Here is a 14,326-nt window from a genome sequence, read left to right as displayed (position 1 = left end):
CCAAAGGTGATAACCATATCAGGCTCAAATGCATAAGCCTTGCATAGTGCTTGCCAAGTTTTGCATTCAAAATAGGTGTATGTGTCTGCATTGTATAATTTAACGTTGAAGGTATAACCATGCTCGGTCTTCAAGTAAACTCTTTTTACCTCCATAGTTTCATTAGGACTGAAACCTATCTTATCCAAGACAAAAATTCTTGCATGGCAGAGGATACGCTAGTAGAATAGTGAAAAATTAAAATTAAAAGCTGAAGCAAATAAAGCATAAGTCATGCTTAATTACGAAAAAAGACTTGTCGTTGTGACTTACTGTATCCACTTCGAAGTTCTCATCCAGCTTGATGCTGAAGCGTCTATCATCAACTAGAAAATTTCTGCCGCACAAGCCGCGCTGGTCTTCGCAGTATTCACACATAATGAAATTGTGTTCGTCGTCAGACGACATTCTTATGTTCATAGGTGAAACATTAAACACTTATTAGTTTATTAATTCAACTAGTTCAACTAATTAATTGAACTAATTCAACTAAGCACTTACGAAAAATATACCTAATTAATTGAACTAATTCAACTAACTAGTTCAACTAATTAATTCAACTAATTCAACTAAACTAGTTCTATTAATTTTCTTACTAAAAATAAGGTAGCTAGTTCTATATAATAAAATGTTAATTAGATAATGAAATCTCATATAACTAAACTAAATATATATCTAACATATAATTTATATCTAATTCATCTAACATTAGACATTAATATCTAACATATGTTTATATATAGGTGAAACATTAAACACTTACTAGTTTTATTAATTCAACTAAATAAACTAGTTCTATTAATTCAACTAAGCATTTACTAAAAATAAACTAATTCTATTAATTAATTACTAAAATAAAGTAGGTAGTTCTATATAGTAATATTTTGATCAGATCATCAAATCTCATATACCTAAATTTTCTTACTAAAATAAACTTGTTCTATTAATTTTCATACTAAAAATAAACTAGTTATATTAATTCAACTACTTCAAATCTCATATATATACCTAATTAATATCTAGCTAATTCATCTAAAATTGACATTAATATTTAACATCTTTTCCATATAATTCATCTAGCTAACATTAACATTCTAACATTATTATCTACATAATTTATCTAACATGAATCTAAACAACAAAAAATAGAAAATAAGTAAAAACAATGTGTGTGTGTACGAGCAGGGGGCGGCGGCGTACGGGCGGCGGCGGGCGATGCGACGGGGACGGGCGGCGGGCGAGGCGGCGGCGACGGGCGGCGGGGGCGACGGCGGTGACGGCGACGACGGGTGGCGGGGCGATGGCGGTGACGGCGATGACGGGTGGCGGGGGCGACAGCGGTGACGGCGACTACGGGCGACGAGGGCGGCGCGCGATGGGCGACGGGCGCGGCGAAGAAGTTGGATCGAGAAGAAGTGGTGGATGAAATTGAATTTTTCGTAAGTGCCATATATATAGGAGGCGCGGCCAATTTTCGCCAGGCCAATGGGCGGGAAACAGCCCCTTTAGTATCGGTTCGTGCCACGAACCGGTACTAAAGGCCCAATCATTAGTATCGGTTGGAGCCACCAACCGGTACTAATGGTTGTGCGCTGCCACCGGAGGTGCACAATGTTTAGTCCCACCTCGCCGAGCGAAGGACAGCCGCACTGGTTTATAAACCCAGCCGCGGCTGCTCCTTCGAGCTTCTCTATATATCTGTCTTCTGGGCCTAACTAGGGCGCGCTGCCCTGTGAGTCTGCTGGCCCTTCTGTGCCTGCATTTGCACATCCTAGGTCTGGCAGGCCCACTGGGCAGCGCCCCAACAAATTTTCTATATAGTTTTTTCTTTTCTGCATTATTTATTTTCTTCTATTTATTTTTGAGTAATTTTTTATATAGTTTTTTTCTTTTCTGCATTATTTATTTTCTTCTATTTATTTTTGAGTAATTTTTTATATAGTTTTATTCTTTTCTGCTTTATTTATTTTCTTTTATTTATTTCTGAATAGTTTTTTTGTGACCCTCTCTACTCTGATACTCCGAAATGATAATACCATAGCAAGTTTCAACATTTTCAGAATTCATTTTGTAGTGATTTTCAATTCCACGGTCATTTAGCTCTCTAAACAATTAGGTAAATGACCGAAAAACAACAAATGATGTCAGAACATATTGGAAATTGATGACGTCGCTTTGAATGCTGCATACTGAACACAAAAGAAGTCCGGAGTTCAAATAAGTTTAAAAAACATTGAAGTGCCCGTGTAACAGATGAGTTCTCGTCCGAAACTCTCACACTCCGAAAGAGTTTGTCCAGTTTGTACATGAAGTGCGTCCAGTTTTTCGGTGACCCTCTCTACTCTTTCGCACATGCTATGCGGGTGAAATGATGATACCATGCCAAGTTTCAACATTTGCAGAGTTCATTTTGTAGTGATTTTCAATTTCACGGTCATTTAGCTCTCTAAACAATTAGGTAAATGACCGAAAACAACAAATGATGTCAGAACATGTTGGAAATTGATGACGTCGCTTTGAATGCTGCATACTGAACACAAAAGAAGTCCGGAGTTCAAATAAGTTTAAAAAACATTGAAGTGCCCGTGTAACAGATGAGTTCTCGTCCGAAACCCTCATACTCCGAAAGAGTTTGTCCATTTTGTACACGAAGTGCATCCAGTTTTTGCCGTGACCCTCTCTACTCTTTCGCACATGCTATGCGGGTGAAATGATGATACCATGCCAAGTTTCAACATTTTCAGAGTTCATTTTGTAGTGATTTCCAATTTCACGTCATTTAGCTCTCTAAACAATTAGGTAAATGACCGAAAAACAACAAATGATGTCAGAACATGTTGGAAATTGATGACGTCACTTTGAATGCTGCATACTGAACACAAAAGAAGTCCGAAGTATAAATAAGTTTAAAAAACATTGAAGCGCCCGTGTAACAGATGAGTTCTCGTCCGAAACCCTGATACTCCGAAAGGGTTTGTCCAGTTTGTACACGAAGTGCGTCCAGTTTTTGCCATGACCCTCTCTACTCTTTCGCACATGCTATGCGGGTGAAATGATGATACCATGCCAAGTTTCAACATTTTCAGAGTTCATTTTGTAGTGATTTCCAATTTCACGTCATTTAGCTCTCTAAACAGTTAGGTAAATGACCGAAAAACAACAAATGATGTCAGAACATGTTGGAAATTGATGACGTCGCTTTGAATGCTGCATACTGAACACAAAAGAAGTCCGAAGTTCAAATAAGTTTAAAAAACATTGAAGTGCCCGTGTAACAGATGAGTTCTCATCCGAAACCCTGATACTCCGAAAGAGTTTGTCCAGTTTGTACACGAGGTGCGTCCAGTTTTTGCCATGACCCTCTCTACTCTTTTGCACATGCTATGCGGGTGAAATGATGATACCATGCCAAGTTTCAACATATTCAGAGTTCATTTTGTAGTGATTTTCAATTTCACGGTCATTTAGCTCTCTAAACAATTAGGTAAATGACCGAAAAACAGCAAATGATGTCAGAACATGTTGGAAATTGATGACATCACTTTGAATGCTGCATACTGAACACAAAAGAAGTCCGGAGTTCAAATAAGTTTAAAAAACATTGAAGTGCCCGTGTAACAGATGAGTTCTCGTCCGAAACCCTGATACTCCAAAAGAGTTTGTCCAGTTTGTACACGAAGTGCATCCAGTTTTTGCCGTGGCCCTCTCTACTCTTTCACACATGCTATGCAGGTGAAATGATGATACCATGCCAAGTTTCAACATTTTCAGAGTTCATTTTGTAGTGATTTTCAATTTCACGGTCATTTAGCTCTCTAAACAATTAGGTAAATGACCGAAAAACAACAAATGATGTCAGAACATGTTGAAAATTGATGACGACGCTTTGAATGCTGCATACTGGACACAAAAGAAGTCCGGAGTTCAAATAAGTTTAAAAAACATTGAAGTGCCCGTGTAACAGATGAGTTCTCGTCCGAAACCCTGATACTCCGAAAGAGTTTGTCCAGTTTGTACACGAAGTGCGTCCAGTTTTTGCCGTGACCCTCTCTACTCTTTCGCACATGCTATGCAGGTGAAATGATGATACCATGCCAAGTTTCAACATTTTCAGAGTTCATTTTGTAGTGATTTCCAATTTCACGTCATTTAGCTCTCTAAACAATTAGGTAAATGACTGAAAAACAACAAATGATGTCAGAACATGTTGGAAATTGATGACGTCGCTTTGAATGATGCATACTGAACACAAAAGAAGTCTGAAGTTTAAATAAGTTTAAAAAATATTGAAGTGCCCGTGTAACAGATGAGTTCTTATCCGAAACCCTGATACTCCGAAAGAGTTTGTCCAGTTTGTACACGAAGTGCGTCCAGTTTTTGCCATGACCCTCTCTACTCTTTTGCACATGCTATGCGGGTGAAATGATGATACCATGCCAAGTTTCAACATTTTCAGAGTTCATTTTGTAGTGATTTTCAATTTCACGGTCATTTAGCTCTCTAAACAATTAGGTAAATGACTGAAAAACAACAAATGATGTCAGAACATGTTGGAAATTGATGACGTCGCTTTGAATGCTGCATATTGAACACAAAAGAAGTCCGGAGTTCAAATAAGTTATTAAAAATAAAAAAAGAGGTGCAATGCTGGTTAATTCGCTTCAAGCTTTTCGGAATAGTGTAGACTGCACTGCACATAGCTCAGTGCAATCTATGTTATTCCGAAAGGCTTGAAGCTAATCAACGTGCAGGTGAGCATTGCGCCTCTTCGTCATTGTCTCTGCACTCACGACTTATAAACCGCTCATACTACCTCTCTCTTGGCGAGGTGGGACTAAAAATCAGCTTACTAAGAAACTCTAGTACCGGTTCATGCCCTGAACCGGTACTAAAGGTCTTCGTGTGGGCCCCAGCCTGACCACAGCCGCAGTGGACTCATTAGTACCGGTTCGTGGCATGAACCGGTACTAAAAGTTGCCCACGAACCGGTACTAATGATGTCCGCCCGCCTAGCGTTGAAACCGGCACTAATGGTCACATTAGTGCCGGCTTAAATTTAAACCGGCACTAATGTGCTTCACATTTGACCCTTTTTTTACTAGTGAGACGGCGAAGACTAGGTAAAAGCTAGAGCTGCCTCAAGTCTCCCTAATATTGCCACCTCCTCGACCAGGAAGATAGAAACTATGTCGCATGACCCGACAGGTGACAACAAATGTGTCTTCGTCATGCTGGTTCGACACAAAGTCTGTTTAAGATATGGCATGATGGCAGTATAACGACAAATCCTACAAATGCACGGTTTCTCTGTACGCAGCGGAGCTACGACAAAATATTTGGATGAGTCGGACTAAAGAGATCACAAGCTTTTGGGCTCTCAGGCCTACTCTTTTTTTCTTCAACAACGACTTGTTTGGTTACTTGCATAACACTCCGTCAGGCCCATGGGATGCAATTTTGGGCCGCATAGCACAAAACTCAAAACATGGTAGTCGCATTAGCTATTTTCAGCGAGCCATACTCGAGCAAGCGCAAGAATGGCATGCCCAGGGACAAAGAGGGAGATGGCACGTTGTTTTTCGAAACCGCGCCTTAAATCCCCTCACACCTCTCACACTGCTCACTCTCCCTCTCTCCACTGCCACTTTCTCTCACCGGCTTCATCAACACTTCATAACCCCAATTTAGGGATCGATGCAGACGTCGACTTAAGCATGTATTTATACTTCAAAGATTTAGGGCCTGATCTTCTCCCTCTCGTCGACAATCTTGAGAAGAAGCTATCCACATGGCACAAGTGTGCACTATCTCTGGGTGATCGCCTTGCCCTCACACGACACGTCTTCTGCACCATCCCAGACGCGGAAACCGGGGACACGGCGCGGACGGCGTCCTAGGCGGGCGAGTTGCTTCAATGTTGGCACCAGCGAGAGGTCACGTCCGCTCAGGGCCGACATCAATGCGTAGCTGCCGCTCTAGAGCAGCATGAATGCGGACAGTTTCGGGCGGAAAAGGGCATGGATGCGTGCGTGATAGTGGTTTGGGCGCATGCAAAGCCCCCCTCCCCTGGTTTGCGGAAAAAAATGATGTCTGAACAGGCCTGTGGACAGATAGAGGGCCACGTTAGATGACAAAACAATGGGAGATCAAAGAAAATAAGGCCACGTCATCGTATAAACCGATTTACTGTACTGCAGGAGAGAGGAAAAAAAAACCTAGGTCTAAGCAGAGCTCTTTTTTTGGTCGCTCCTCGACCTCGGGGTGGAAATCGTAAAAGCTCTGGGCGAAGAGAAACCCCCTTTCCTCCGCACCGATGTTCTCCGCTGTTCGATCCCGAGCCCTCGGCCGATGGCGCCCGCCGCCGCACCTTCTCCCGCGCCTCCTCTCCTCCGCCGGCGCCTCGTCGGCCCGGCCGGCGGAGCTTATCGAGCTCTCGGAGGTGGAGAAGGTGCTGCACGACGTCCGGGCGGGGGACGTGCGTGTGTTCCCCGTCGGCGAGGGCGGGCTCCACGGCGGCGCTTGTGCGGACTACATGGTCGTCGCCACCGGCCGCTCCGACTGGCACGTCCGCAACATCGCTCAGGCCATACTTTACAAGGCAAGCCCCCCTCCTCTCTGTTGTTGTAAATGTATGATTTGGGCCAATGTTTGCTACTTTGGTGATGTTGTGACTGGAATTCGCGTGGACGCAACATGATTGTTTTGCATTCCATGAATTATCTTGAAGTATTATATAGCTAGCTAACGGATTTTAGCTCTAGGAATCCCTAAGGGTCCAATGATTTGTTTCCATAGAATTAACCAATTTTGCTTTTAGTGTTTTGGTGGACTCGTCTGCAAATGTGACTAATATGGATGTAACTGCAAAGATGGTTTGGTTCCCAGTGTGCACCAGTTTCATGATGGGTGATTCGGATTGGACTGAAGCGGGTAGTTAACCCCTGAGGCAATTGCATGAACCGTGCTGCCACAGTGTAAGGGGACTGTAGAAAATTAATTATCAATGCCCCCCTCCATCACAAACTGGGGGCTGTTAAAGAGCTGGCTTAGTTCTGAGGTTCTCTGCCTTCTCAGTTATTTGTATGGTTTTTAGAATTAATGTGGTTTAATGTATTTTAGGATATATTCTCCTGTGCCATGTGGAGTTTACAAGCCTGCTTCAGTGGCCGTGCCATGTGATTTGAAGTTTGTGATCATGCAGACGGGCTATCCTAATATGATACTGAAATTGTCCTTTTTCATCAGATAAAGCAGAAACAGAAGGGTTCTAATCGAATATTGATGCCGAGTGTAGAAGGCCAGCAAGCTGGAAAGTGGGTTGTCATTGATTCTGGTAACATCTAAACTTCATATGTATCCCTGCAATTTTCTTTGTAAAATTTGTTTTAGCAATGGATAGACATAGACAAATGTCACGATGAAATTTAATTTTAGCAATTGAAGGAACCCTAACTGTCAAATCTAAACATACCAAAGGATCCTGTCTAAAGGATCTTATATAAACTTTAAAGAAAAAGGAAACAGAAGACAGAGGCTTATCTCTAGAGTCTAGACCAGATTTAATCATTATGATTTGTGGCTCCCACGCTACTATCCTTCTTTTGCATGGTTTTGGGCCAGCTCTAGGAAATATTCAGTAACTTCCTCGTACAAGGCTTTATACCGGGCTTCCACCATTGATGTTTGCTGGAATTAATCTTGAATTAGCGGCACCTATAAAGGCCAAGTACTTTAGCTGGCTAGCTTCCTTGAACTGTTCTGTTTGATAGCTGATCCTTTAGAGTGACGAAGCCCTGTGATGGATATTAGGGTGTCCCTTTCCCGACCAAGAGCGAGTGTTTATCTGTCATCTGCTGTGCTTGTGCGTGTTCACGAGACGAATTTCATGGGAGATTTTGTCTTGGATAAGAGAGCAGCAGCTAATAACACAATTGGCTTCCATCTTAAATGATTGGTGGGCACCCTTCTGGGTCATGTTTCAAGCAGACATGTGAAAAGGCTTAGTAACTATGTGGTCTATCTGGGAACACTGGAATTACTGTGATCAAGGGTGCCTGACCTTCGGACATCGTTTCAAGGTCTAGCAATCAAAATTAAGGGAAGGTGCAGACTGTGGAGATTGGTAGGCTCTAGACAGTCATATTTGCTGCGGGGAATAGCAGCTGGCTTTTTTGTGCTTCTTTCTTTTCTTTTTTTGATGCCGATGTCAGTTGTGTCTTGAGCCGCTTGGCTTCTGTTGTAGAGCTGTTCTCTATGTATGAATGAAAAGATACTCGAGGCTCAGGCACAGATCTGGCCAAAGAAAAAAAGAAAGAAATGGGGTGTCTCTAGTTTCTTTAGTTTGAGGTTTGAAATGGTAGTACCTTATTTCTGATTAAGTTTGTTGAAGTCAGTATCTGATGGTCTGAAGTCTAGTTTCTTGTGTTTTAGAATTTTGTAATCGTGGTGTACCTGTCTTTGAAGTGGCTCCTGTGTTAATCACTTATGTTTTGCACTTGTTCTGAACAATTAACCTTAGGAAGTATCATCATCCACGCGCTTGAAGAAAGAGCAAGAGAGTACTATGATTTGGAAAGTATTTGGACAAAGGCGGTGTCCCCTAACATTTCTGTTCAGGTCAGCCAAACATATTACTTCTCTTTGTTGTTCTTTCCCATGACAGTTGGTATCGGGTGTGTCTAATTAATGATAAATGCAAATGCATCGTTGATATTTATGATTTAATAAATACCGTTTTACTAAAGTTACTATGCAACTGCATGTATGTGGACTTCATAATGAATATTTATTTGGTGCGTTTGTGTCGTGATATTGACGTTTTAATATGAAATATTTGTTGACTTTGTAATCCTCTATGCTCTTGGCAATACTGGCGTTAATGATGCTTTATCTGAAGTGAGTACTTAATTCCAGTATAAGGGAATTGCCGTTATGCTTGGAAAGAATAAGAAATTTATGTCAGAAGAAAACAGATGTGAAGGAACTTACCATGGACTTTAGTGACAACTATTCCAAAAGGTAGCTAGAGAATTGATGCTCTTTCTGAACGTTTTTTTGAAGTAGTTAACTAAGCACTCTTATGTGTATTAGATCTTCGAAAGTTGATTTATCTGTTCAATTCATCCAGTTGAACAGTCTAGAATGTTGAGAATCATAATAAGAAATACTTTAGATAAGCTTTAGGTATTTAAATTAACAGTCAACCTGGAGGGAATTACAATGCTGTGCCATGTGAAATTGTGTGCCTTTTGCTCTGTAAGTGTTCAACTGCTATGAGGCCTTGATCTTCCAATCATTTAGGGAGGTTGGCTCTATCTGGTGATTATATGGCTTATAAATGTGCTACTAGCAGAGTGTTCCATATCCAAGCAGCATCTGGACAGAAATTCTGATCTTCTCTGGGTTTTGGATAGATGATGAATTTAGGATGTTTCAAGATCAAGGGGAAAACATTTTATTAAATGAAATACATAGTGAAAAAAAGGCCCCAGCGTTGCTCCCAACGGGAGAGACGGGTGGCAAAACCCTATCGCTGGACTTTGCGTGAGTGGTGGATGGGGGCAGCAGGTCTTGTCCGCACGGTGACGCCATCCTTGAGCCCTAGCGGGACCAGGTGGCGCTCCTCAGCAGATGGGCGGTGGCATTGCTGCCTGAGCCGCCTGGATCTTGAGCGTGGGCATGGTCTTCGCTGTGTCCCTGATGTTTGGTCCGGTGGCAGCTTGGTGCTGTGCTGGCCGACGTTCAATGAGATAGTAAGGCACATAAATATTATCTCATTGCTGACCAGGTGAACCATTGGCTTTACTTTTGACCATTAGGTAGGGCTCCCAGCCACGGGTTGGTTAATGTGCATCAGTAACTACAAAATTGAAGATGCTTTAAATAATTATAGGGATCAGGCACACCTTATGTTGGGTGGAAACTTGATCGAATAGTTAGCGGTGAGACTATTCACAACGCATCATTTGCTTGTCAACCTTTGCTGTTAGTGAAACAATCTAATCTTTGCTTTCTAATGTTGGAATACATATGGAAATAAGAAAAAAAATTGAATTATACAGATAACTGTGCTGTGCACATTATGCATTTTTTAGAATTCCCCATTGAAGAATCTGTTTGCAGTTGAATGGATCAGAGGCCCGGAATAATTCGTGTTGTTTTAATCGGATAATGAGGGATGAAGACCGATGGTTACCTTTTTTTTTCTCATGCCTGCTCTGAATTTCGAGATGTTCTAAAAATGGTCCTTTTTAAAGGCGCAAGCAGGCGCACATAGTATTTTTGTTTTGGTTGTACTTCAACACAGTTTCTCATCTTACATTGTTTATGCTGCAGGAGTTGGAGACCTCACTTGTGAAGACGCGCCGCAGGGACCTGTCACAAAAACCCATGAAGAGCATTTGAGTTAATGTGCTGCGGTCTGTAGTGGTCAGTTTTCCGACCCTGAAATTTTATTTGGATGTATTGTCCAACGAACCACATGGCCACACCACGGACCTCCACTAAGACGAGATGTATTTATGATTTTGTATGCAGGGTTTGTTCAAGGTTTGTCAGATTGGCAGCGTCAAGCTTGTTTGTGTCAAGAACCTTGGAAGGATAGGCTTGCAAGGTTGCTTGTGAATGAGACCGTCTGGATTCATGCCAGCATGATGTCTCTCTGTCAAGTTTGCTTCAGCTATCTTTTATCATGTCGTCGTTTGCAAGTTCAAGCCAAGATTGTGGACTTTTTTCGCTTCTTTCATTTTGTTATTCACCCCTTCGTTGGATGGTAATCATAATACTATACTATCTTGAAGCCAAGGTAACACGTTGGACAATTTAGGGTGTGTTTGTTTGGGCTGCAACTTCTAAGTTGCAACGGCTCCCTCTGGAAGGAGGAGCTGTAGTTGTTAGGTTGACGATGAGGTGCAGCTGTTTGGTAGTTTTGTTGTAGCAGCTATGGCTGATGCTGAAATGTGCCGTCATACTTGTAGTTGCGATCACATTTAAATACTTAGATATTAAAAAATTGCAGTTTCGATCCAACTTGAAAACTTGCAACTGCAACCCCTACTAAAAACTTATAGTTGCGGCCCCCATTTGATAACTTACAGTTGCAACCTGACTTTAATACTTGCAATTGCGATCCAATTTTAAAAACCAACAGTTGTGATTTGCCTTCAAAATTCCTCTTTCGGCACAATCGCAGTCATGTTGTGGCCTTGTGGGTCGTGGAGTTGTAATCGGGTTACAACACTTACAATTGCACACGCTAGTTCTATTCACGATGGTTCAGTTTCAAGAGCAGCTAAAGTAGTTATATTCCACGATCTATGATTATAAAAATCTTCTTATAGAAGTCTAGTTCTTTCTTCTTTTAGAAAAGGAAGTCTTGCTCCCCTTTCTTGCTGCTACTTGCGTTGCGAGCCAATCTTCAAACTGTTACGTAGAAGTCGTTTACTGATTAGCTACTTGAACGTGGAAATATTTTGACATATCTGCTCTTAGGTTAGTATGAGAACTCGACTCTACTCGTGCTATAGTCGAGGATGTACTTATACTACTCTAAAGAGGGATCAATTAACGGGGTGCATTTTTCTTAGGGGCAATTCTAGGCAAGACCTTGAATCACAGGGTTTGTTCTTGGCAACCCAGCATTCTTTATCTTGGCGTAGGGTAGAAGCAAATTTAATAAAAACAAAAAAGAATAAAACTAGTTTCTCAGTACAACTTATAAAGAGAAAAGTAGGAGGCCAAAAATATATGCCCTTCGTTTCTAAATATAAGTCTTTTTAGCGATTTCAATATGAACTACGCACAGATGTATATAGATCTATTTTAAAGTGTAGATTCATTCATTTTGCTCCGTATGTAGTCCATATAGAATCATTAAAAAAACTTATATTTAGGAACTGAGGGAGTATAATGGAGATACTCTCTCCGATCCAAAAATAAATGTCATTTTAGTTCAAATGGGAGTACCAAATTACATTTTAGTACTGTATAACTCCAACAGTTTAATAATAAGAAATAAAAGGCTCTGAAGAAAAGCTACGCTGCCAAAAGGGCCACTCCATGCCTTCCTGCCCATGGTCAGAGCGCGTACGACCCAGCATACGACTCAGCATGGTCAGCGCGCGTCAATTTGGATGCGAGCAAATCGGACGGTCCCCGTGTTTGTGATTGAGACATAGCTGTTTCTCAGCCTGAGAAACAGCAAAACCGTGTATATACATTTCCAACCAAGTCGCAGGTCAGAAATTTGACCAATTCCCCATCGCCAGTATCTTGTACTTTAGCTCCCAGTAGCTTCGGAGTACGTAGCATGTATAGCTAGCCGACAATTAACTGGACCTCAAATTTTATACTCCACCAAATCATCTTCCTCGTCACTCCTATGCATGGATGCATGATCGATGCCCGATAAATACGTATGCGTATCTGCACATCTTAGCACCCCACCACACCCATGCAACTGTTGTATACGAGCTGCCAGAGTACAGGCGTACGTGTAGAGAAGACAACACATCACTTGCCGCTCGACGCCATGGCCATCAACTTCTCTAGCTGCCGTGGCGTCGCCTGTCCTTCCGACTCCAACGACGTGGAGATGGCCCTTCCCGCCGCGGCTGCCGACGCGCAGAGCGCCGGGGGGTCGAACGCGTCGGCGGCTAAGCCTGTGAGGGCGGCGGCAGGGCACTCGAGGCTCGGCGTCATACTGCTCGACCAAGGCCTGCTCACCGTGTACAAGCGCCTCTTCGTGCTCTGCGTCGCGCTCAACGCGGCCGGGCTCGCCGCCGCGGCGACCGGCCGCTTCCCTTACGCCAAGCACCGCCCCGCCATCTTCGCCGTCGGGAATATACTGGCGCTCACGCTGTGCCGCTCCGAGGCGGTGCTCCGGGCGGTCTTCTGGCTCGCCGTCGCGCTCCTCGGCCGGCCATGGGTGCCGGTCGCCGTCAAGGCCGGCGTCACGGCTGTCCTCCAGTCCCTCGGCGGCGTCCACAGCGGCTGCGGCGTGTCGTCGCTGGCGTGGCTGCTGTACGCGCTCCTGCAGGCGCTCCAGCTACGCCACGTGACGCCCCCCGAAATCCTGGCCGTCGCGTGGGCAATACTCGGGCTGGTGGCGCTCTCGTGCCTCGCGGCGTTTCCGCTCGTGCGCCACCTCCATCACAACGTGTTCGAGCGTACGCACCGGTTCGCTGGCTGGAGCGCTCTTGCGCTGCTCTGGGCGTTCGTCGTGCTCACTGCTGGCTACGACCCGGCGACCAGATCTTACGGCAGGCTCACCGCCGCCGCCCTGGCCAAGCGGCTGGAGCTTTGGCTCGCGGCCGCCACCACCTTCTTCACCCTCCTCCCGTGGCTCGCCGTGCGCCGCGTGCCGGTCACGGTCACCGCGCCGTCCACCCACGCGTCCATCATAACGTTCCAAGGCGGCGTCAAGGCCGGCCTGCTCGGCCGCATCAGCCGCTCGCCGCTCTCCGAGTGGCACGCCTTCGGCATCATCTCCGACGACGGGGACACGCACGCCATGCTCGCCGGTGCGGTGGGAGACTTCACCCGAGGCATCGTCTCCGACCCGCCCAGCCACCTCTGGGTGCGTACCCTCCACTTCGCCGGGCTGCCCTACCTCATCAGCATGTACCGGAGAGTCACAATGGTGGCGACGGGCTCCGGCATATGCGTGTTCCTGTCGTTCCTGATGCAGCCGAGCTGGGCGGAGGTGTCTCTGGTGTGGGTGGCCAAGGGGATCGATGCCAACTACGGCGAGGGGATGAGTGCGATGGTGGCGAGCAATGAGAAGCTTGGAGGGCGCGTGATCGTGCACGACACGATGACCATGGGGCGTCCGGACGTCACGGAGCTGGCCGTTAGCGCGGCACGACGGTGGAACGCGGAGGCGGTGGTGGTGACGAGCAACCCGGAGGGGAGCAGGGACGTCGTGACGGGGTGCAAGAAGGCCGGCATCCCGGCGTTTGGGCCTATATGGGATTCTTGATGTTAACTTTTTTGTGAATCACATGTATATAGACATGTTTATACATGTTTTTTTGTATTTATTCACTTATTTCAGTCCGTATGTAGTGTATATTAAAATAGTGAAGAAAAAGAGTGGTATGAAAATGAAACTCCAAAAGGAAAGGACGTCGATATTCATCACACGTGTGACATAATAGGCATTCATCCACACATCATGTGTGGCATGAGCAGGGGCAGCCCACACGGGTTGTGTGTGGGCGAATAGTAGAATTGTCCACACGTGTGGGCGTAGCTACTTCGTGCCGCATGCCCAACAAATACTACTCAT

General features: G+C 44.4%; 2 protein-coding genes across 2 annotated transcripts; both read left to right on the top strand.

Annotated features, from left to right (window-relative positions):
• The first annotated feature begins 6,269 nt into the window (after positions 1–6,269).
• Positions 6,270–10,863, top strand: LOC125510526 (Lojap-related protein). Its single transcript, XM_048675741.2, has 5 exons — positions 6,270–6,637; positions 7,285–7,372; positions 8,558–8,655; positions 10,375–10,467; positions 10,576–10,863. Exons 1-4 carry the CDS (start codon positions 6,353–6,355, stop codon positions 10,441–10,443), a joined length of 540 nt encoding a protein of 179 aa, XP_048531698.1. The 5' UTR covers positions 6,270–6,352; the 3' UTR covers positions 10,444–10,467; positions 10,576–10,863.
• A 1,499-nt stretch (positions 10,864–12,362) lies between these two features.
• On the top strand, positions 12,363–14,117 carry LOC125505938 (adenylate-forming reductase 06235-like). Its single transcript, XM_048670839.2, has one exon. The coding sequence runs from the start codon at positions 12,491–12,493 to the stop codon at positions 14,015–14,017; it is 1,527 nt and encodes a 508-aa protein (XP_048526796.2). The 5' UTR covers positions 12,363–12,490; the 3' UTR covers positions 14,018–14,117.
• The last annotated feature ends 209 nt before the right edge of the window (positions 14,118–14,326 follow it).

Source organism: Triticum urartu, chromosome 5A (genome assembly GCF_056163025.1).
Source record: "Triticum urartu cultivar PI428250 chromosome 5A, HENAU_Tu73, whole genome shotgun sequence".
NCBI lineage: Eukaryota > Viridiplantae > Streptophyta > Magnoliopsida > Poales > Poaceae > Triticum > Triticum urartu.
This window is presented reverse-complemented; position numbering and strand designations above follow the sequence as displayed.